Source organism: Myotis yumanensis, unplaced genomic scaffold (assembly GCF_028538775.1).
Source record: "Myotis yumanensis isolate MYYU_CA2020_CCGP unplaced genomic scaffold, mMyoYum1.0.hap1 SCAF_1, whole genome shotgun sequence".
In the NCBI taxonomy this organism is placed as follows: domain Eukaryota; kingdom Metazoa; phylum Chordata; class Mammalia; order Chiroptera; family Vespertilionidae; genus Myotis; species Myotis yumanensis.
The window spans coordinates 105,648,376-105,671,356 of NW_027223752.1; the positions used below are offsets into that span (position 1 = coordinate 105,648,376).

At 40.8% G+C, this 22,981-nt stretch overlaps 1 protein-coding gene across 1 annotated transcript in view; it reads right to left on the reverse strand.

Moving 5' to 3' along the window:
- KIF5B (kinesin family member 5B) overlaps window positions 1-22,981 on the reverse strand; it is a 73,407-nt gene that overhangs the window by 31,694 nt on the left and 18,732 nt on the right. The window contains exons 3-8 of the mRNA XM_070429032.1: window positions 5,019-5,092; window positions 3,898-4,002; window positions 3,358-3,406; window positions 1,707-1,762; window positions 1,529-1,616; window positions 1,250-1,374 (exon numbers count right to left, since the gene is read on the reverse strand). Coding sequence (XP_070285133.1) covers window positions 1,250-1,374; window positions 1,529-1,616; window positions 1,707-1,762; window positions 3,358-3,406; window positions 3,898-4,002; window positions 5,019-5,092 — 497 coding nt within the window. The remainder of the gene's footprint in view (window positions 1-1,249; window positions 1,375-1,528; window positions 1,617-1,706; window positions 1,763-3,357; window positions 3,407-3,897; window positions 4,003-5,018; window positions 5,093-22,981) is intronic.

The window sequence follows — 22,981 nt, forward strand, 5'->3', positions numbered from 1 at the left end:
GAAGTCATCAATAATCAGCAAAAAAGAAAGAAAGGCTTCATGACTTTATTTGCCAAGTGTTTACTCTCAGTTACCACTATTTCTCAAGTATTATTCTTTTGAGAACTTGGTTAAATAACTATCTGCATAACAAGAACGTAATTAAAAGAGACACCAAATTTTATTTTTAGTTTGCGCTCTTCAAAATAACCAATTTACATGTGTATTTATATTTTACTAATTTGTTAGTACCCTTTGCTACATCAGAAAAGAGGAACCTTTTAAAATTTGTTAGAGCATAATGTTTATTGTTGATGGAACTGTTAGAAAACAGAGACTGAATTTAAATATATAAGCAAACTTGCTTCTTTTTAAAAAATGTAAAATACATATATTAAGTATAGGATAGTATAATACGTTGCAATGTTGGTGGAAGAAATGGCCTCTCAGAATATGCAAAATAGAGACAGGCTTAAAAGGATGGATGTAAGACTTTTGAGTAGTAGCAAATAGGTACATTATTCTAATCAGAAGAAACAAAATTAGTGAAATAGCAAAAATGGTCATAGAGGTCAATATTAAAACATTTGAACTTATTCTGAAATAAACTAAAGTAAGATTATATAGGACTGTAAAAATGAAATAATCAGCCCTGGCGAGTGTTCAGTGGTTAGAGCAGTGGCCTGCAGACCAAAGTGCTGTGGGTTTGTTTTCTGGTCAAGGGCATGTACCTCACTCAGTTGCAGGTTAAATTCCTGTCCCTGGTCAGGGCTCGAGTAGGAGGCAACAAATTAATGTGTCTCTCTTGAGTGAGTCAGTCTCTCTCTCTCTCTCTCTCTCTTCCCCCATCCACCCCTCCCTTCTCCTTTCTACTCTCTCTAAATATCAACAGAAAAAATGTCCTCACTCCTGAATGAGAATTTAAAAAAAAAAAAAAAAAGAAAAATAATCATCCAAAGAAAGAAATAAGTACACCCAAACTAGAAAGGACTAAAGGATAGTTACCAGTTTTCACAGGGAGCCCTTTGCCAATATGGATAAAAAGATAACCAAAAATTAGGAGGATACCTAATAAAATTCATAATGACATAAGCTAAAGAAATCCTTAATAAAAACATACATCTTAAGTCAAAGGTAACACCTACTGGTTGAACTGGACTATAGTCCAAATAACAGTGATTTGAACTGATTATTTAGTTTATGTAATCATAAAGTATTGACATCGATGCTTGCAACTCTCAAAAATGCTTAGATATGTAAAAAGATTTACCTTTTCACTACCCGCTAAATCAACCAGATAAAGTTTTCCACTCAGCTTTTGCTCCGTTTGTGTGTTCTCTTGTTTTACATTAATAAGAAATATACTGTGACTTCTAGAGCTATGTTCATTCATATCTGCAATGAAATTACACAACTATAAATAAACATGGCTTTCCTTTACCAATAATTTCTAAAGCATTAACATAAAAATTTCACAACTAATCAGCTTGATAAAGATAATTTAAGGCAGTTTTGTACCTTAACTAGCGTTAATAAGTATTTGACTTACTTGTAACTGCTACATGTCTGTTGGATTTTCCTTCATCTATGGTATCCATAACTTCATCTGGACTACATACAAAACGCTCTGTGCAACCCTATAAAATAATTTTAAGTATGTTGATATCCTTACAAATTTTTATTTCAGTGCTTTCCTAAATAATCATTCTATATTATTTTAACAGTACCTTTACATAGGGAACGCGGTTTTTATCTTCATGAACTGAAAGGTTGGTCTTTGAAACTGAAAAAAAGAAATAATATTAGTTAGCAACACTTTCCTAACTCTAACACTGGCTATGAAATTCAATTGTTTCCTTCCCAAATATGAAAAGGTCACTATTAAAATAAGACCGTATAGAAATAGTAGGAGATTTATATAGAAACCCATGCAGCAATATAGAATTTTAGGTCCAGTCCAACTTCTACCACCCACATGTTGAAAATGAAAACATTAAGCCAGAGTGGTTCAATGGTTTGCCCTAAAACAATGGTGGTAGCAGGAGTGGGACTGCTGGCAGACAGGGGACTGGGGCTACATGGGAAGGGCCAGGTGGGGGCGTGTAAGATGGGCCGAGACACGCCCCTGTGCCCACCACAGCCTCGAGGCCCACAGTTCCTTTCAAGGTGCATGAATTCGTGCACTGGGCCCCTAGTTTATAATAATAAAAGCGAAATATGCTAATTGGACCAGATATTCCTTCCAGACGACCTTCCAGACAAAGCCAAGGCTGTGAGGGAAGCCAGGTCCCAGGTGCCTGCCAGCAGCCAGAGGGACACCCGGGTCCCGGGTGCCAGAGGGAAGCTGGTGCCAGCACCTGGGGGAAGGCCTACTCTTGCACAAGTTTCATGCACTGGGCCTCTAATCCTATATAATAAAAGCCTAATATGCAAATTGTCCCATTGACCAGGAGTTTGCTCGATATGATGTGCGCTGACCACAGAGGGGTGGGGGGATGGGAAGAATGGAACATGGCTGGCGTTGGCGATGCGGCGCTGGCAGCGGCGGCAATAGAGGTGCTGCTGGCCCCGATGAGAGTAGGACTACGGTGGGATGGTGGAGCAGGTGAGCGGGTGGTGCCAGGCCAAAGCAGATGCGAGCGGGGCTCAATTGCCCCGCAGATGGCGACCAGTGGTGGTGGCAGCTCCCAGGCGCTGAGGGAGCCAGGAGGGGGGCGTGCGGGAGCTTGGGGGCCCAGAGGTCAGCTGGGACCTGCCCTTCCACTCCAGACACTCACGCTTCGATCACCGGCCAGGCCTAGGGACCGCACCTGTGCATGAATTTTTGTGCACTGGGACTCTAGTGTATCTAACTAATTGACAGCTGATGGAAAACCAGAACTCAAGATCTCTAACTCGAGTTCAATGCTCTAATTAGTACTTAAGAAGCATCGATAAAGAGCTGCTTTAAATAAGTTACTCCCATGTGTCAAATGACATTTAGTTAAAACTTTAAAAGAAAAAATATTAAATGTCTGTTTCCTATAACTTAAGTCAATTTCATATAAATTAGCTTAAAAATGGTCTCACATCTACTATTAAAAAAAAATAATAGCCCTGGCCGATGTTTCTTAGTGGTTAGAGCGTCAGTCCCAGTCAAGGGCACTTACCTGGGTTGCAGGTTTGATCCCTGGCCCTGGTCTGGGCAAGTGCAGAGGCAACCAATCAATGAGTCTCCCTTACATTGATATTTCTGCCCTCCCCCCCGCCCCGCCCACCACTTTCTCCTCTAAAAATCAATGGAAAAAATATCCTCAGGTGAAGATTAACAAACCAAACCAACAAACAAAAATAACACATGCTATTTTAAAATAAGTAAAGGGCAAGAAGGTAACTTACCATCTAATAGGTCCCTTATCTTATCCAAATAAATTTCAAAATATGAAACCTAAAAGGCAAATAAATAAAGGAAAGAAGATCAACCAATTAAAGTTATAAAATAATTTATTCACTTACTCATTAATATTGAAGAGTGAGTGCCAGACATCATCTAAACTAAGGGGACAGAGTTATCAGTAACAACTCAGCCATAGTTCATATTCTAATCAGAAGACCTAATTTCACTAACCTGCTTATATAACTAAAAAGCAATTTCCATTATGTATCTTCATCTAATATGAACTAGATTAGAGAAGTAAGAACCTTTAAGTTCTATAGTAAAACAAATTCCTTTATTTTACAGAGAAGGAAAATAAGGCAAAAGAGACTTGGCTAACTTGTTTAAAGTTATCTAATGACAAATGAATTAACTATATCTGTCCATAAAATAATTCTCAAATACTTTAAAATGTTTTAAAAATAAAATTAGCATTTATTACTTTTTAGAACAGAATTATTCTAGGTATAAAATAAAATACAACCTTTCCCCAAGGATTTTACCTTAATATGAAATTCCAAATTTTCATCCATGGAATAAATATAATTAAAAATATCTTGCACTATTCTTGGAATAATTCCCATGCCTTCTGGATCATGAAGTTTTCCCTAAACAGAAAACAAGACTAGATTTCTTCAATAAACTGTAAAGTATGAATTAAAATTCAAAATTTCAATGTATAATTATAGTCAATAGAGAATAGGAATTGTAATGATTGTCATTTTTTGGTGAAAATGGCTCTACAAGGATCTAAAAAACCCAATTCTACAATTTACATATTTTTGTAAGTTACATATAAATATTGTATATAAATACATATACAAACTTAGGTAAGCTACATAAAGAACTGTATAACCACATGGGTTACCAATTAATCTTAGCCTTTTATTTAATCCTTAGATTTAGGTTATCCACATTTGTAAATGATCATCTTCTATGAAAAGTTTCTAGCTTCTTTATATATCTGCACTGTTCCTTCTACTTCAAGTCAAATTCCTGGATATGCTAAATGTCCTTGTTCTCAGACTTTAAAATGAAAATGAGTTAATAGAATTAAATAAGCTGTCACTTACTTTATACAGTAAGCTCAGATAAATGATAAAAGCAGATGCTCTGTAGCAGCAGCAAAAGCTCTGCAACGGTGGTAAAAGTCTTCTAGAAGCAAAGCTCAAACATGTCTACATCTACTAATAACAGCAATGATAATTATGGAAACGTTCTTATCAGAAAGGAATGGCAGTTATAGGGGGAGGAAGGGACCAAGGAGAGGAGTAGGAAATTAAATTACCTGAGTAGAATTGAAAACACACAAACATTCAAATTTTCCCATTATGAAGTAATGGAAAATTCTTGTTTAATTCTAAAATGTTATAATTTCATGGTTATGCTAATTGATAAAAGAAAGCTAGATATGATTTAAAATATACAACATCACTATTCAAACTCAAGAAAGAACCAGATTCTATCAATGAAGTTATTCATGTACTACCATGTGAGAAAAAGCAAAGAATAAATAAGGAGAATAAATAAATTGTTTAAGCATGGCTAAGTTATTTCACAAATAATGACTGAATGTTCTGTCTGTACTGCAAACTACATCCAAGTACACACTACAAAATGTTACCTCCATTGTGTGTGTCTTCCCAGACGATGTCTGTCCATATGCAAATATTGTTCCATTGTATCCCTCAAGTACATCTATAAGATAGTAAGAGATTTTATACTTTAGGGAATTCTTTTCCTTAAGTAAAATTCTTAAGAAATTACTTAATGTTAGGAAATATTCTAAAAAAATGCACACACACACATTAAACCTATTTCTTATCCATGCATAAACATAATAAAATATTCATGGGAAGAATGGTAAGGAAGATTTCAGATTTTCTTTATGCTAATATGAAAGTAAAAATTTAGTACATGAAAGATTTATAAAGACATTAAAGAAAATAAATAATATATTTAATAGTAACTTTCTTAATGACGATCAATCTAAGCAATTACTTTCTCTCCAGCCCAGATTACTTTCTGTGGTTAACAAGAAACAAATTTTATATTCTGTTGCTTATAATCATTTATGCCAGGGTACATCTCAAATGTAGGAAATAAGTCTTTGTTCTTGTCATGACATCTGTATGCTAAAGCTTTATATGACCTAAAAGAAAAATAATGTTCTATTTACAATGCAGATATGAATGAGTTTTAGAAATAGGATTAATGATTGGTGATTAACTGGTGGTTAAATCTCACAAACCTATACATTCCTCATATACAAAGTATAATAAGCCCAGTCCTACCCTAAAATCGGTTATTAGAAAGTTTCCTGTGAAATTAAAAACATTATTTTCTAGCCCTTTGTTTACCCCAAATCTACTATTAACATCTAAGTATTTTCCTCCAATAGGATGAAGAGGGGGAAAGAATAGAGTAAATAAGAAGGTGAACTTTTGATTTCCAGTTTTCAGAAATTCAGTTTGTTCTGTCTTGGTGACAAGGAAAATATTATGAAATTATACTCTACTCTAAAGGAAGCCTAAGTTAAGAGAAGCCTCTGTTATAAATAGGAGATGGTAACAGTGAAAAGTAAATTTGTCAACAAGCCAATCCTTGTTTTTTCAACTGATTTTTTTTTAAAGGGGTAAAAGTTGTCCCAACACTGGACACAACTAACAAGGTAAGAGACTGCCCTCTTGCAATCCCAGACCCTCAGGGGATATTGGACTGCCGGTTTTGGCCAGGTCCCCACAGGCCAGGCCGAGGGACCCAACTGGCGCATGGACTGGGCCTCTAGTATGCATATAAGATCTTTGGTTAATCTATTCCCACCCTTCCCCCTCTCCTCTTCCCTCTGAGATTAATCAGTCTGTTCCATGTTTCCATGCCTGTGCATTGAGTGTCTGCCGCTTCGTGATCAGTGTGCGTCATAGCTACTGGTGGAACGGTCGCTTAGACTTTTATATATAGAGATACATAGTGCATTTGTATTATGTGAAACTGTATTATCTGAGGCCTTCTAGGATAATAAATGTATGCAGCACAATTGTATTTGGGACTTCAAATACAACTTCAAGAATTTTATATGATTATAGAGATTAGGGAATATTCAACATTCAAATATTTACTGAGCACCTGCTACGATCTAGGCCAGTGATGGCTAACCTTTTGAGCTTGGCATGTCAGCATTTTGAAAAACCCTAACTTAACTCTGGTGCCATGTCACATATAGAAATTTTTGATATTTGCAACCATAGTAAAACAAAGATTTATATTTTTGATATTTATTTTATATATTTAAATGCCATTTAACAAAGAAAAATCAACCAAAAAAATGAGTTCACGTGTCACCTCTGATCTAGGCTCTGCTCTGGGTGCAGGGGATTTAACAAGGACTGATTAGGTGATTTCTAAATATGTCACATGTCACCCAAAGTAATAAGATTTGTATCAATTAGAAAAATAATTCCTTTTTGTCTATCTTAGTATCTATCTCTAATTTTGATTTCTATAGTAATTTAACTCCCAATATTTTAAAAAATTTAAACATACAGAAAAACTGAATGAATTTTACAGTTAACATTGGTATTTAATCATCACCAAGATTCTACTATAAACATTTTATTATTTTACTGTTTGCTTTAACCACGTACCTGGCCTTCCATTTTATTTTTTAATGTATCTCAAAGTAAAATGCAGACTTCCACCTATATACTTTGCTTTGCATATACTATTAACTAGAATTCAATATTTTACAGTTTCATTCCTCTGAGGTAAAATTTACATACAATGAGCCCGACCAGCATGGTTCAGTGGTTGAGCATCAATCTATGAACCAGGATCATGGTTTGATTCCTGGTAAGGGCACATTCCAGGTTGTGGGATTGATCCCCAGTGTGGGGCATGCAGGAGGCAGCTGATCAATGATTCTCATCATTGATGTTTCTATCTCTCTCTCTCCCTCTCCCTTCCTCTCTGAAATCAATAAAAGTACATTTTACAAAATTTACATACAATGAAGGGCACATTATTTTGAGTATAGATCTTTAAAAAATAATTATCTACTTGAAAGAGACATGTACTCTAAAGGAGTACATATCTATGATCAGATAAAATTAGGCACTTTGTGACCTGGCTCTTTTTCAGCTCCATCTCACCACCCTTTCCCTCACATTACTATTTTTGTTGATAATAATAGACAAATCTGACAATTTCATATGGTTCAACTTCACAGTCACACCATAATGTATGTTGTTCCCCCCACAGGCGATAACCTTCTCATATGGGTATGCATTAATGATTAATCCATGTGACCCCTCTCTCTGCATGGAAGGCAAACCTCTCAGTCCCTACTCTTTATGTATCTTTAAGACTAACTCAGGATTCTTGAGAAGTGACGTCAGAGGAATGGAGGTATGAGAGCACACCTTGTCCTCTGTCCCTGAAATTTCAACAAGTTAACCAACTATAATTCAACAAAGAAATCCCTGCTCAACACAGACACATGCCTGAGAGACCCGCTCATTGAAACATCTAAAGGTGGACAACCGGGAATAAACGGGAGATGAGAAGGGAGAAAAGTGCAGACCACCAGAAACCACCAGCAAATGCAACCCTGTAACCGGGAGCTCGTGGCTTGGCTGGCGGGGAGAGGGGAAAAAAGCCAAGGTAGCAGGCTCTTCCTTCGGTTAGGAGGAACAGAGCTGCAGGAGGGCAGCCCAGTGGCAAGGAAGCAAACAGTGTCAGAGTCAGCAGATACCTGACAGAGCACTGGATTCTACCATGCAGCTCTCCACTATCCGGCTGGCAGCAGTGTTTTAGACAAAGAAATAGAACAACAGAGTCCTGCTGCCACTTAAACTCCCAAAACTTGCCTCCTGTTGCCCTAGGTGTTGGGACCAAGACCATATTAACTTCAAACAAAGAGTTATTTTAGTAGGAATACTGTTTCCTTCTGTGACTGATCTCCTGAAGGGGTGCTTGGAGGGGAACAAGACAGAAGTCAGGAATCGCCATTATGGTGATAGCAAAACAAACCCCACCACAAGTAGTGCAGCTGTATTGTCTTATGGAAGCAGTGGAGGTTCAAGACTAGGAGATCACAGAAGTAAAAAGTCTTGAGATTCAGCACCATATATTTCAAAGTAGTAGAAAGAACTCAAGAGATAAACGCATAATCAAAGGAGACCAGCATACACCATGAAAAACGACAGTAATAAGGATGACCAGAAAGAAAAGGAAAAATCACAAGAAAGCAAGCTTGAACACATGGAAATATGTGATATAAATGACAAATTTCAAGATTGCAGTTCTAAATAGACTCTACAAGATGTAAGAAAACACTGACAGGAAATTCAGTGCACTCAGAAAATAAATCAACAAACAAAAGTAGTTTACCAAAGAGGATGAAACTTTAATAAAGAACCAATCAGAAATCTTGGAAATAAAACATGAAATTAAGTGTGAACTGAGCTGGGGAGAAACCAAGATTGCCGCACAGGTAAACACCTGAAATTGCTGCCTCGTACAACCACTTCAAAAATGCAACTAAAAGACAAAACGGACATCATCCAGAACCACAGGAAGGCTGGCTGAGTAGAAATTCTACAACTAGAAGGAAAGAGAAAAACACTGAGACTCAGAGGAGGTGCAGAAGTAAAGTGCAGAGGTACGGAGGCGCATGTGGAAAGGGCTGGCAGCTGAGGACTGTTGTCTTTTTCAATCGGGAGGGAGTCTCAAGCTCCCGACTGCTCTGAACTCCAGTTCCGGGTGAGTCTCTGGGGACCCAGACTCATACAGGGAGAAACTGGACTGTCTGGCATCGGGCAGACTTGAGGGCGGCTTTCTCTCAGAGGTGCTTGCAGCGATTACCGGGACACTGAGATGCGGGGCCTCTTAGGATAGGACTGGGGAGCAGCCATAGCTGCTTGCTCCACCCTGTTGATCCCCTGAGACCCCCCTCCACACAAGCTGTGCACAGAGGCTTTTGCATATGAAAGGCCTGGCCCTTTGCAACCTGAAAATTACCTAACAAACTGCAGCTGAATCAGAGAGACCCAGACCTTCCAAAAGAAGGTCCAAGGCCCCACAGCAGCTTGCATTGCTTCACAGTTGGGCCTCATCTGGGCACCTCCAAACCCCAAACAAAGAAGAGGAATCTCTCCATAGCTCCTGCTGGGTAGCCTCAGGCAGAGGCTAAATTAGCACCTCCTTAGAGATCCAAGAGTCAGTGTACCCAGTGGTCAGACTGGGACCATCCAGATTACAACTCCTCAGATCCATAAGGGACACATTCAGGTGGCAGATTCAGGGAGCACCAAAGCCCCACTGAAGCAAGTCTTGCCCCAGAAGAGTGTCTCCAGCTCAGAAGTTCTCCCACTGCAGACACAGCTGATTCTCACAGCCAATTGGCCTGGAGGTCAATTCCTCCCAGTGACACCTACAACAATCAAGACTTAACTACAACAAGACTGTGCACAAAGCCCACAAAGGGGTGCACCAAGAGTGTCCACCTCAGGTAATTGGGGAGGCTGAGCCACTGGGCCCTATAGGACCCTAACATAGAAAGTCACTCTATCAACACAGGGAAGCATAAAAAATGTGGAGTCAAAGAAACAGGTCACAACTGACAGAAATGGAGGAAAGCAAAGTACTGGATATAGAGTTCAAAACCACACTTTTAAGGTTTTTCAAGAATTTTCTAGAAACTGCTGATAAATTTAGCAAGACCCTCAAGAAATCTAGTGAGACTGCCGATAAATTTAGTGAGACCCTCGAGGTTATGAAAAAGGACCAACTAGAAATTAAGCATACACTGACTGAAATAAAGGATATTATGCAGAGTTCCAACAGCAGACTAGAGGATCGCAAGAATCAAGTCAAAGATTTGAAATATGAAGAAGCAAAAAACACCCAACCGGAAAAACAAAAAGAAAAAAGAATCCAAAAATATGAAGATAGTGTAAGGAGCCTCTGGGACAGCTTCAAGCGTACCAACATCCGAATTATGGGGGTGCCAGAAGAAGAGAGAGAGCGCAAGATATTGAAAACCTATTTGAAGAAATAATGACAGAAAACTTCCCCTACCTGGTGAAAGAAATAGCCTTACAAGTCCAGGAAGCGCAGAGAACCCCAAACAAAAGGAATCCAAAGAGGACCACACCAAGACACATCATAATTAAAATGCCAAGAGCAAAAGACAAAGAGAGAATCTTAAAAGCAGCAAGAGAAAGAGACTCAATTACCTACAAGGGAATACCCATACGACTGTCAGCTGATTTCTCAACAGAAACTTTGCAGGCCAGAAGGGAATGGCAAGAAATATTCAAAGTGATGAATAGCAAGAACCTACAACCTAGATTACTTTACCCAGCAAAGCTATCATTCAGAATTGAAGGTCAGATAAAGAGCTTCACAGATAAGAAAAAACTAAAGGAGTTCATCACCACCAAACCAGTATTAGATGAAATGCTGAAAGGTATCCTTTAAGAAGAGGAAGAAGAAGAAAAAGGTAAAGATACAAATTATGAACAAATACACATCTATCAACAAGTGAATCTAAAAATCAAGTGAATAAATAATCTGATGAACAGAATAAACTGGTGAATATAATAGAGTCAGGCGCATAGAAAGGGAGTGGACTGACTATTCTGGGGGTGGGGGGGAGGGGTGTGGGGGGTGCGGAAAGAGACTGGACAAAAATTGTACACCTATGGATGAGAAGAGTGGGTGGCGGGGTTAAGGGCAGAGGGTGGGGTGGGAACCGGGTGGAGGGGAGCTATGGGCGGGAAAAAGAGGAACAACTGTAATAATCTGAACAATAAATATTAAAAAAAAAAGGAGTGAACTGAGCATAGAAAACAGAACCAAACTGATGGAGGAAAGATTTAGAGATACTGAAGACAGGAATCAAGAAATGACACAGAGGAAAAAATACACCTGAGCATAAAGAAAAATAAAGAGCTCGCCCTAGCTAGTTTGGCTCAGTGGATAGTAGGCCTGTGGAATGAAGGGTTCTGGGTTCGATTCCAATAAAGGGCACATGCCCAGGTTGTAGGGGGTGTGCAGGAGGCAGCTGATTAACGGTTCTCTTATCATTGATGTTTCTATTTCTCTCTCCCTAACCCTTCCTCTCTGAAAGCAATAAAAATATATATTTAAAAAATAGCTCTACAAGACCTATCTGAATCCATCACAAAAAGCAATATTAGAACTATAGGCATTGCAGAAGAGAAAAGAAACATGAGATGGAGAGTCTATTAATGGGAATAATAGTGGGAATCCAATGTGGCACTGGAGTAAGTGGATGCCACACTGACACACTCCCAGGATCAAACTGGAGAAACAAAATAAAAGAAAAACCAACCTAAATAATCAACTGAAGACTAGCTGGAGTGAACCCTGATAACCAAAGATGGAAAGCAGAGACCACATAAAAACCGATAGGAAGTGAAAGGGCTGGGCAGGCTTTCAAAGGCAGCAGTTAAAGTTCCAGAGGGATATCTTAGCTGTGAAAACCCAAGTTGGTCTATCCAGCCCAGAACACCACAACTGAGAAATGTGCCCATATAACATCTGGCCATGAAAAGCAGCAGGGTTGCTGTCTGTCAGGGAGAGATGACTGGAAATGCAGGCACCCTCTTAAAGAGCCAATGCATGAAATTTCAGGTACAGCACTCACTTTGGGCTTCAGCAAAGGGAGGACTATGGACTGCAGCTGTGTGAGCAGAAGGCAGGGTTGGGGGCTCTTTAGTTAGACCTCAGAAGGCAGGCACCCCAGTTTCCTGTGCTGAAATATTCCCTCACACTGAGGAGAACATCTTTCTCCAGCAGATGTTTGCTATCCAGGTGGTTTTCGCCTGGGGGAAAGCAGTTACTCCATGCTTTGAAAGACCCCGTACAACATCCTGTGGCATTTCTGAGGCCCATTAAGAGACTGAGAATAATAATCAGCCTGCAAGCAGAAGCAATTGCCCCACCCTGTTGGGAAACTGTTCAACCCACCCTGTGGTTGATAGCCACAGGATGATCAAGACTGATAACAGCAGGATTTGCCAGATCTAATTTGGGGCCCAGGGCTGGGAAAAGCACACCTTGATGCACATCATGGTCCTTTCCAAAGGAACTCAGCCCCAGCAGAGAAATCAACGTTGATGGTAACTCTAAACAGAATACACAGGGCCAGTGAGAAACAGCATCTGAAACTGTCCTGCACTAAAGCTTGGGAAACATAGCAGATCTACCTAATACATAGCAACAAATGCAAACAAGCAACCAAAATGGGAAGAAAAAAGCACCTACTGAAAGAACAAGAGAATTCTTCAGAGGAAGAGCCAAATGAAATGGAGATAAGAAATGATCAGACACAGAGTTTAGCATAATGATGGTGAAGATACGAAACAGCATATAGAGAATAACACAGCACTAAGAACACAATGGAACAAATAAACAGCAGACTAGGGAAAGCCGAGGTTGGATCAGTGAATTAGAAGACAGAGTAGAAAAAAAATCAATCAATCAGAGAACCAAAAAGAAAAACAAATAAACAAAAGGACAGCTTAAGGGAACTGTGGGACAACAGAAAATGTACAACTATTCTCATAATATGAGTGACAGAAAGGGAAGAAAGTAAGCAAGGAATAGAAAACATGTTTGAAGAAATAATGGCAGAAAACGTCCACACCAGGTGAAGGAAAAAGTCACACAAGTTCATAAGGCACAGAGTCCCAACCAAGGAGAACCCAAATAGCCCCCCACACAGACACATCAGAATTAAAATGCCAAAAATGAAAAACAAAGAATTTTAAAGGCAGCAAGAGAAAAGCAATTTTTTACCTACAAAGGAGTTCTCATAAGGCTGTCGGCTGATTTCACATCAGAAACTCTACAGGCCAGAAGGGAATGGGATGAAGTATTCAAGGTAATGAAAATGAAGGATATGAAACCAAGATTACTATATCCAACAAGGCTATACTATTCCAAATATAGATAATGAAATAAAGAGATTCTTAGACAAAAAACAAAAAGGCTAAAGAAGCTTATCACCACTAAACCAGAACTGCAAGAAATGCTAAAGGGACTGCTGTAATAATAATAAGAAATATATAGAGAGAAACACAGGTTTAAGGAATTAAAATGGCAATAAATAAGTATATACTAGTAATAACTTTAAATATAAATGGGTTAAATGCTGTAATCAAACAACTTTGGACATGAAAACATGACCCAAATATATGCTGTCTACAAGAAACCCACCTTAGAACAAAATCCTCACACAGAATGAGTGAAAGAATGGGAAAAATTTTTTTATGCAAATAGAAACAAAAGCCTGGGATGGCAATACTCACATCTGACAAAGTAGACTTCAAAATGAAGGCCTTCACAAGAGACAATAAAAGTCACTAGATAATACAAAAGGGATTGAGCCAACAAGAGGATATAACCTTGGTAAACATGTATACACCCAACAAAGGAACACCTAAATCTCTCTATATAAAAGTCTAACATGTAAAGTGTCCCCTAAGGAGTTTGACCGACCGGGAGTTTGACTGGTCGCTATGACATGTGCTGACCACCAAGGCACGGAATGAAGGCTGGCCCAGGCTGGCAGCCGCTAGGGACCCTACCCATGCGCGAATGTTGTGCCATGCACTGTGCCTCTAGTATGTATATTAAAAAAGCCTTCTGGAAGACATTAAGGAAAAGATCGACAGCAATATGCTCATAGTAGGGGACTTAAACGCCTGCTGACTTCCCTGGATATATCTTACAGGCAAAAAATTAGCAAGGAAACAGTGACTCTAAATGACACACTGGATCAGAGGAATTTAATTGACCATTATAAGACATTTCACCCCAAGGTGCAGAATATACATTCTTCAAGTGCACATGGGTCATTCCCAAAGACAGACCACATGTTAAGACACAAAACATGTCTCTACAAGTTCAAAACTGAAATCATATCAAGCATCTTGTCAGATAATAGAGGAATGAAATTACAAACCAAGTATAGTAAAAATACTCAAAAACATTCCAATACATGGAGACTATATAGCATGTTATTAAACAATGAATGGGTTACCAATTATTTCAAGAAAGAAATAAAAAACTTCCTGAAAACAAGTGAACACAATCACACAACCACCTAAAATCTATGGGATACAGCAAAAGTAATCCTGAGAGGTAAGTTTACAGCACTACAGGCCTATCTCAAAACACAAGAAAAATTTCTAATAAACTACTTAACCCTAGAACTTAAAGAATTAGAAAGAGAGCAACAAGAAAAGCCCTGAATAAGAAGGAAATAATAAAGATTAGAGCAGAAATAAATGGCATAGAGAATAAAAAAACACACACACACAATACAAAAGTTCAATAAAACGTAGAGCTGGTTCTTTGAAAAGATAAACAAGATTGTGTATATATATATATGTGTGTGTGTGTGTGAGAGTGTGTGAGTGTGTATGTGCGCATATATATATATACACACACACAGCTGAGGCCTCAGAGCTAAAGCTGGCCCAGAATAAAAAAAAAAAGAAAAAAAGGAGCACTTGGGAGCTTCGGTCACCCGTCAGCCTGAAAATGGCCCTCAGCCCCTCACCCAGGCTGGCCAGGCACCCCAGTGGGGACCCCCACCCTGAAGGGTGTGTGACCAGATGCAAACAGCCATCATCCCCTCATCCAGGCTGGCCAGGCACCCCAGTGGGGACCCCCACCCTGATCCAGGACACCCTTCAGGGCAAACCAGCCGGCCCCACCCGTGCACCAGGCCTCTATCCTATATAGTAAAAGGGTAATATGCCTCCCGGCACCGGGATCAGCGTGACAGGGGGCAGCACCCAAACCCCCTGATCACCCTGCGGCTCTGTGTGTGACAGGGGGCAGGGCCACAACCTCCCTATCTGCCCTGCTCTGTTCATGACAAGGGAAGGTGCCCCAACCCCCTGATCAGCCCTGCTCTGTGCCTGATAGGGGGGAGCTCCCCAACCCACTGATCGCCCTGCGGCTGTGTGACAGGGTGCGGCACCCCAACTCCTTATCGGCCCTGCTCTGTGGGTGATAGAGGGCGGCGCCCCAACCCCCTGATCCACCCTGCTCTGTGTGTGACAGGGGGCGGTGCCCCAACTCCCCTATCGACCCTGCTCTGTGAGTGACAGGGGGGAGCTCCTCAATCCCCTGATCGCCCTGCGGCTCTGTGTGTGACAGGGTGCGGCACCCCAACCCCCTGATCCGCCCTACTCTGTGGGTGATAGAGGGCGGTGCCCCAACTCCCCTATCGACCCTGCTCTGTGTGTGACAGGGGGGAGCTCCCCAACCCCCTGATGGGCCCTGCTCTGTGCGTGACAGGGGGGAGTGCCTCAATCCCGATTGGCCCTGCTCTGTGCGTGACAGGGGGTGGCGCCACAACTCCCTATTGACCCTGCCTTGAGTGTGACAGGGGGCGGTGCCCCAACCCCCCAATCGGCCCTACCCTGAGCGTGACCAGAGGCTGCACCTAGGGATTGGGCCTGCCTTTGCTACCCGGGAGCAGGCCTAAACCAGCAGGTCATTATCTCCTGAGTGGTCCCAAACTTCAAGAGGGTACAGGCCGGGCTGAGAGACCCCCTCTCCCCCTCCCCCCGAGTGCACAAATTTTTGTGCACCAGGCCTATAGTACATATATAAAGAGCCAGGGCCCATAACGTCCAAAACAACCAAAGGCTTGACCAAACGCCAAGCTGCGCGCGCATCAGGCTTGGATGGGAGGGGACTGGTGAGCGGGCTGAACTGCTGACCTCTTGGGGGGAGAGGGAGGGAGGGAGGGAGGGAGAGTGATAGAGAGAGAGAGAGAGGCAGGTCTTGCCAGCAGCCGAGCCACACTCTCTCTCTCCGAGAGGTCAGCAGTTCAGCCCGATTGCCAGCAGCCTAGGGCGGCTGATCAGCCCCGCCTCTCTGGTCAGGCCCGGAGACACTGACTGGCATAGAAACCGACCAATCAGAACCAAATCTGGGTGAACTGTGAGGAGCCAATGGCTGCCTAGGAGGTGGAGCTTTTGACACTGACTGGCATAGAAACCGACCAATCAGAACCTAATCTGGGTGAACTGCAAAGGCAGAACCTAAGGTGGGGGCTGAGGAGGGGTTTTAAGAGCAACAGCTGTTTGGTGTAAGGTGTAAGAAAGCGGTTCAATTTTTTAATGACCAGTTTGGCAGTATAGTGCATATGGCTGGCTATCAGTCCAGATATAGGGATTATGTGTTTTTGTCTGGCAAGAGCATCTCCTCCTGCTGAAAAAGGCTCCCCCCACCCCATTTAAGCAATCCTATCCTATATAATCTATCTATACTAACAAAAGGGTAATATGCTAATTAGACTGGGTCGACCGGCCATCTTCCGGACGTCCAACTTCCTTCTGAACAAAGCCATGGTGGTGGGGGGGACTGAGGCAGAAGCAGTTAGGGGCAAATCAGGCCAGGAGGGGAGGGCAGTTGGGGGCAAGATCAGGCTGGCAGGGGTTTAGGGGCGATCAGGCAGGCAGAGGCAGTTAGGGGTGATCAGGCCGGCAGGGGAGAGCAGTTAGGGGTGAGATCAGGCCAGCAGGGGAGGGCAGTTAGGGACGATCAGGCAGGCAGACAGGTGAGTGGTTAGGAGCCAGTGGTCCCAAATTGTGAGGGATGTCCAACTGCTGATTTACCGGTAGTCAGACATCCCCCAAGGGGTTCCTGATTGGATAGGGTGCAGGCTGGGCTGAGGGAAACCCCCCCTTGCCATGCACGAATTTTGTGCACCGGGCCACTAGTCCAGTATAACACCCACATGTGGCGTTTTCTTAATTGGGAGGAATATCTTCTCCAAGGCTTCCTGTGAGAAGCAGAGAGTCTCAGCCCCACACCACACCACCAGCCCAGGGTTTCAGAGTGGGAAGAGAAGTCCCAGTAACTTTGACCTGTAAAAAGCAGCAGGGATTGTGACTGAATTACACGAAAGCTGCTGGAGTCCCAGGTATTCCTCATAAAGGGCCTACACACAAACTTACAAGGTCCCACTTCCTCTGAGCTCCAGTGCCAGGTGGTGGCTTTGAGGGAATCCAGGGAGATATGAGGAGGAACTGGACTGTCTGGCATTGGGGCAGGAACTTGGGGTCAGCTTTCTCGCAGAAATAGGTGCATGCAAGGGTCACTGGTTCTGTGCTTGGATCTCACCCATCACAGAGCTGATTGGCAGTCATATCTGAGTTTCCATCAGTGTGACCACATTGTTTGCTCCATCCTGGTGATTCCCTGAGACCCTGCCCTATCCAGTGTGCAACCCTACCCAAGCTGATTGTAGCTGCTTTTCCATATGAATGGCCAGTTCTGGCTCAGACTTCAGACTTTGCTAAAATCTCTTCCAAGCAGCAGTTGGAATCAGCATGCCCCAAACCTATCAATAAAAGGCTCAAGACCCAGCACTAGCAACAGCCTGCCTTGCTTCACAGTTGAGCTTCACAGGGGCACTTCTAAGTGTAATACAAGTAGCAGTCATCTGCAGATCTCTCTGTAGCTCCTGCCAGGTGGCCCTAGGCAGTGGCTGATTTTGCATCTCCCAGGAGGCCTGAGAACCAGTGCACCCAGTGGATAGCTTCAGACCATACCAGATTTACAACTCTACATATCCACAAGTGACACACTCAAGGAGCAGACTCAGTGAGCACCAAAGAAAACCCAACTGAAGCAAGTCCAGCTCTTTGGCATGTCTCCTGCACAGCAGCTCTTCCATTGTAGACACAGCTGGTCCTCATAGCCAATTGTCCTAAAGCAGTGGTTCTCAACCGTGGCTGCACATTAGAATCACCTGGGAATCTTTTTAAAATCCTGATTTCTGGGCCTCACCCTCTGGAAATTCTGTTTCTTTGTTACTAATGTTGTGGCCCCACCCCATAACAAAGAAACAGAATTTCCGGAGAATGAGGCCCAGAAATCAGGATTTTAAAAAGATTCTCTTTCTCAACAGAAACTATGCAGGCCAGAAGGGAGTGGCAAGAAATATTCAAAGTGATGAATACCAAGAACCTACAACCAAGATTACTTTATCCAGCAAAGCTATCATTTAGAATTAAAGGTCAGATAAAGAGCTTCACAGGTAAGAAAAAGCTAAAGGAGTTCACCACCAAAACAGCATTATATGAAATGCTGAAAGGTATTCTTTAAGAAGAGGAAGAAGAAAAAGGTAAAGATAAAAATTATGAACAGCAAATACATATCTATCAACAAGTGGATCTAAAAATCAAGTGAATGAAAAATCTGATGAACAGAGTAAACTGGTGAATATAATAGAACCAGGGGCATGGAAAGGGAGTGGACTGACTATTCTCGGGAGGAAAGGCGTATGGGGGGTTCGGGAAGAGACTGGACAAAAATCGCACACCTATGGATGAGGACAGTGGGAGGGTAAGGGCAGAGGGTGGGGTGGGAACTGGGTGGAGGAGAGCTATGGGGGGGGGGGGAAGAGGAACTGTAATAATCTGAACAATAAAGATTTAATTTTAAAAAAATAAATGTATTTTTCATCATAAAAAAAAAAAAAGATTCTCAGGTGATTCTAATGTGCAGCCAAGGTTGAGAACCACTGGCCTAGAGTGACACCAACAGCAATCAAGGCTCAATTACAACAAGACTGCACATAGCCCACACCAGGGTGCAGTGAACCTAGAGTGCCGAGCTCAGATGACTGGGGAGGCCTGAGTCACTGGGCCCTATAGGACACCTAATAAACAAGGCCACTCTACCAATTCCAGGAGACATAACAGCTCTACCTAGTACGTATACACAAACAGAGGGAAGCAGTCAAAATGGGGAGACAAAGAAACATGTTACAAATGAAAGAAATGGAAGCAAGCAAACTATCTGATACAGAGTTCAAAACAATAGTTATAAAGTTACTCAATGATTTCAATGAGAGCTTCAATGGACTTAATGAGAGCTGCAAGGGACTTAAGTGAGACTTTCAAGGATCTTAGTGAGAATGTCAAAGACATGAAAAAGGACCAGTTGGAAATTAAGCATACACTAACTGAAATAAAGAATAATTTAAAGGGATTCAACAGTAGAGCAGAGGATGCTGAGAATCAAATCAACGATTTGGAATATGAGGAAGCAAAAAACACCAAAGCTGAAGAACAAAAAGAAAAAAATAATCCAAAAATATGAAGATAGTGTAAGGAGCCCCGGGACAACTTCACAGGTACCAACATTCACATCGTGGGGGAGCCACAAGAAGAGAGAGAGAGCAAGATATTGAAAACCTATTTGAATAATGACAGAAAACTTCCCCTACTTTGTGAAAGAAATTGACTTACAAATCCAGAAAGCAGAGTCCCAAACAAGATTAACCCAAAGAGGCCCACACCAAGATAATCATAATTAAAGTGTGAAAGGTTAAAGACAAAAGAGAATCTTAAAAGCAGCAAGAGAAAAGCAGTTATTAGTCACCTACAAGGGGGCACCCATACAAAGGTCAACAGAAACTTTGTAGGCCAGAAGGGAGTGTCAAGAAATATTCAAAGTGATAAAAGCAAGGGCCTACAAGGAAAATTACCCAGTCAAGCTATCATTTAGAATTGAAGGTCAGATAAAGAACTTCACAGATAAGAAAAAGCTAAAGGGGTTCATCACCACCAAATCAGTATTACATGAATTGTTGAAGGGTATTCTTTAAGAAGAGGTAGAAGAAGATAAAAAATATGAACAATAAAATGGGATAAATACATATCTAGCAACTATTGAATCTAAAAATCAAAATAAATGAACAAGAAATCGAATGAACAAAATGAAGTGATGAATAAAATAGAATCACAGGCATGGAAAACATGGAACAGACTGAGGAATCTCAGAGGGGTTGGGCTGGAAAAAATTAACCAAAGATCTTATATGCATACATGCATTACCTATGGACACAGACAATAAGGTGGTGAAGGCCTGGGGTGGGTGGGAACTGGGTGGAGGGGGTCAATAGGGAGAAAAGAGGGGGACATCTGTAATACTCTCAACAACAAAGATTTTAAAAAGAATAAAAAAAAGTTAAGTTTAAATAAGTAAAAGAAAGAGAACCACTGTTCAGAACTTGATTCCAAACAAGAAAGCAGGAACTTGCTGATGAAGTAAAAGAGACCAACATTTTGAGAAAAGGAAGAAAAATTCAGGGAAAAAAAATGATGTCACCTTAGAATTGTAAACAGTAATAAGACAGAACAAAAGGAGTAGAAACATGTACCCTAGACTTCAGGACAATAGATTTCAAAGAGTTCTCAGAAAGTTACATATGAGATTATGAAAAGACTAATTGAGCATATACAAAAGAGATAAAAATCAATGAAATAGTATAAGAAAGGTGAAAACCCACTATAATTATACCTTACAAAACAAAACAAAAATTAAGGCCCTAAAAAGAGCTTTCAAAATATGCAAAAAAAAGAATAATGAATGAAACCTGCATTACCTAGAAAAGATGACAAAATATTAACATATGACCTAATACAGAAGAGGTATTCCTATTTTATTACTATCTTCTCCAACAATGTCTGAAAGTGGCACAGGATAAACACTGTCAAGAGACTTTCAGGTTGAGGTAGGACAGTCAAAGAATAGTTTTAAATGAATCAAAGTTTGTTTGCTGTTTTTTTAAATATATTTTACTGATTTTTTTTTATAGAGAGGAAGGGAAAGGGATAGAGAGTTAGAAATATCGATGAGAGAGAAACATCAATCAGCTGCCTCCTGCAACCAAGGTACATGCCCTTGACTGGAATCGAACCTGGGAACCTTCAGTCCGCAGGCTGACGCTCTATCCACTGAGCCAAACCGGTCAGGGTGAATCAAAGTTTTTAGTTATAAGAAAATAGACCAAAATTTTACAGCTACTGTATGTAAGTTTTAGAAGCCATAGACATTATACTTCTTTCAAAAGAAGGGAAAATTATTCTAGGCACTGCAGACAAGATATCAAAATTCCACCAAGGAAAACCTATGGATGAACTAACCTCATTTCCTGTTTGGATAGAGTCACTCAATTGGTACTTTGGAGAAATACCAGTCGTGTCCCACAATTTCATAAAATCCAAAATTTTCATCATATTCTTGTGCATATGTTGAGAGCTAAGAACTAAATAACTGTATAGGGGAGAGAATCTGAAGGTGGTTGAATATAAAGTATGATTTATTTAACTGACAATAATCTTGTCCAGTTTTTAGAAGATTTGGCTAAGGACCATGGTCCATTAAGCATTTTATAAATGACTTTAGAGTAACATTTTTCAAGCTTCAATGTCCTTAAAGAAAGACCTTATTAAAATAAAAACAACCTTCACCCAGTAGGTGTTGCCCAGTGGTTGAGGTTCGACCCATGAACCAGAAGGTCATGTTTCAATTCCCAGTAAGGGCACATGCCCGGGTTGCAGGCTCCATCACGGGGGCATACAAGAGGAAGCCAATTGATGATTCTCTCTCATCACTGATGTTTCTATCTATCTCTCCCTCCCTCTCTCTCAAATCAATGAAAACATACTTTAAAAAAACCTCCAATGTCCTTGACACGATAATAGACTTATCAAATATCCTGATAGCCGACTTAGAACCTAGAAAGATAATTATAAAAACAAAACTCAAAATACCATCAAGAGTTAAAATGAGCCCTAGCCAGTTTGGCTCAGTGGAAAGATCGTCGGCCTGTGGACTGAAGGGTCCCGGGTTCGATTCCGGTCAAGGGCATGTACCTTGGTTGCGGGCACATCCCCAGTGGGGAGTGTGCAGGAGGCAGCTGATCAATGTTTCTCTCTCATCGATGTTTCTAACTCTCTATCCCTCTCCCTTCCTCTCTGTAAAAAAATCAATAAAATATATTAAAAAAAAAAAAAATGAACTGGAACTTGCACCTAAAAGACCTGCACTCAGATTGAAAACTTCAATATTCAAGTGTGGATTGGGGTTTCATGTTGGTTCCAACAGATGTAAAAAAGACCTGAACATTTAAATTGTCCAGGAGTTCATCTGAATCATTTACTTTATAATATTAGAAAAAACTAATATAATCTTAGGTTTTACTGATAACAAATTTTATCACAAAGAATGTAATATAATTGTGTTCCATCATGGAAAACCATTTGATGATTATAACAAAAATTGTCACTGCTGGTTCCTTTGTTGCAATCATTTACAGAATCACAATTTAATTCTCCCTCTTTTTATGAAGATTTCAGCATCCAGAACACTGTCTCCCATCAATAACATTTGTATTTTAATTCTTGGTGGTTTCAATGTCAATATAGATGATTCCACTAAAATACCCTGGCTTTTCAGATACTTGATGCAATTTTCTCCATGATCTTATTCTTTACTCCTTTAGATGCCAACTCTACAGTGTCACAATGTAGGGCCTTTTCATTAAACTGTACTGCCTCCCTAATCACAATTTCAAGTATCTACCTCCCATTATTCCTTCTTGGACCCTGATTTCAACAAATTTTTGACTCTACTGAGGCAATTACACCACCTTTCCCTCATATGTGCCTCCTTTATGTCCTCCTTCCTCTCACCCACCTTAGATGCCATGGTTCACCATTATCATCACTCTCTTGACAA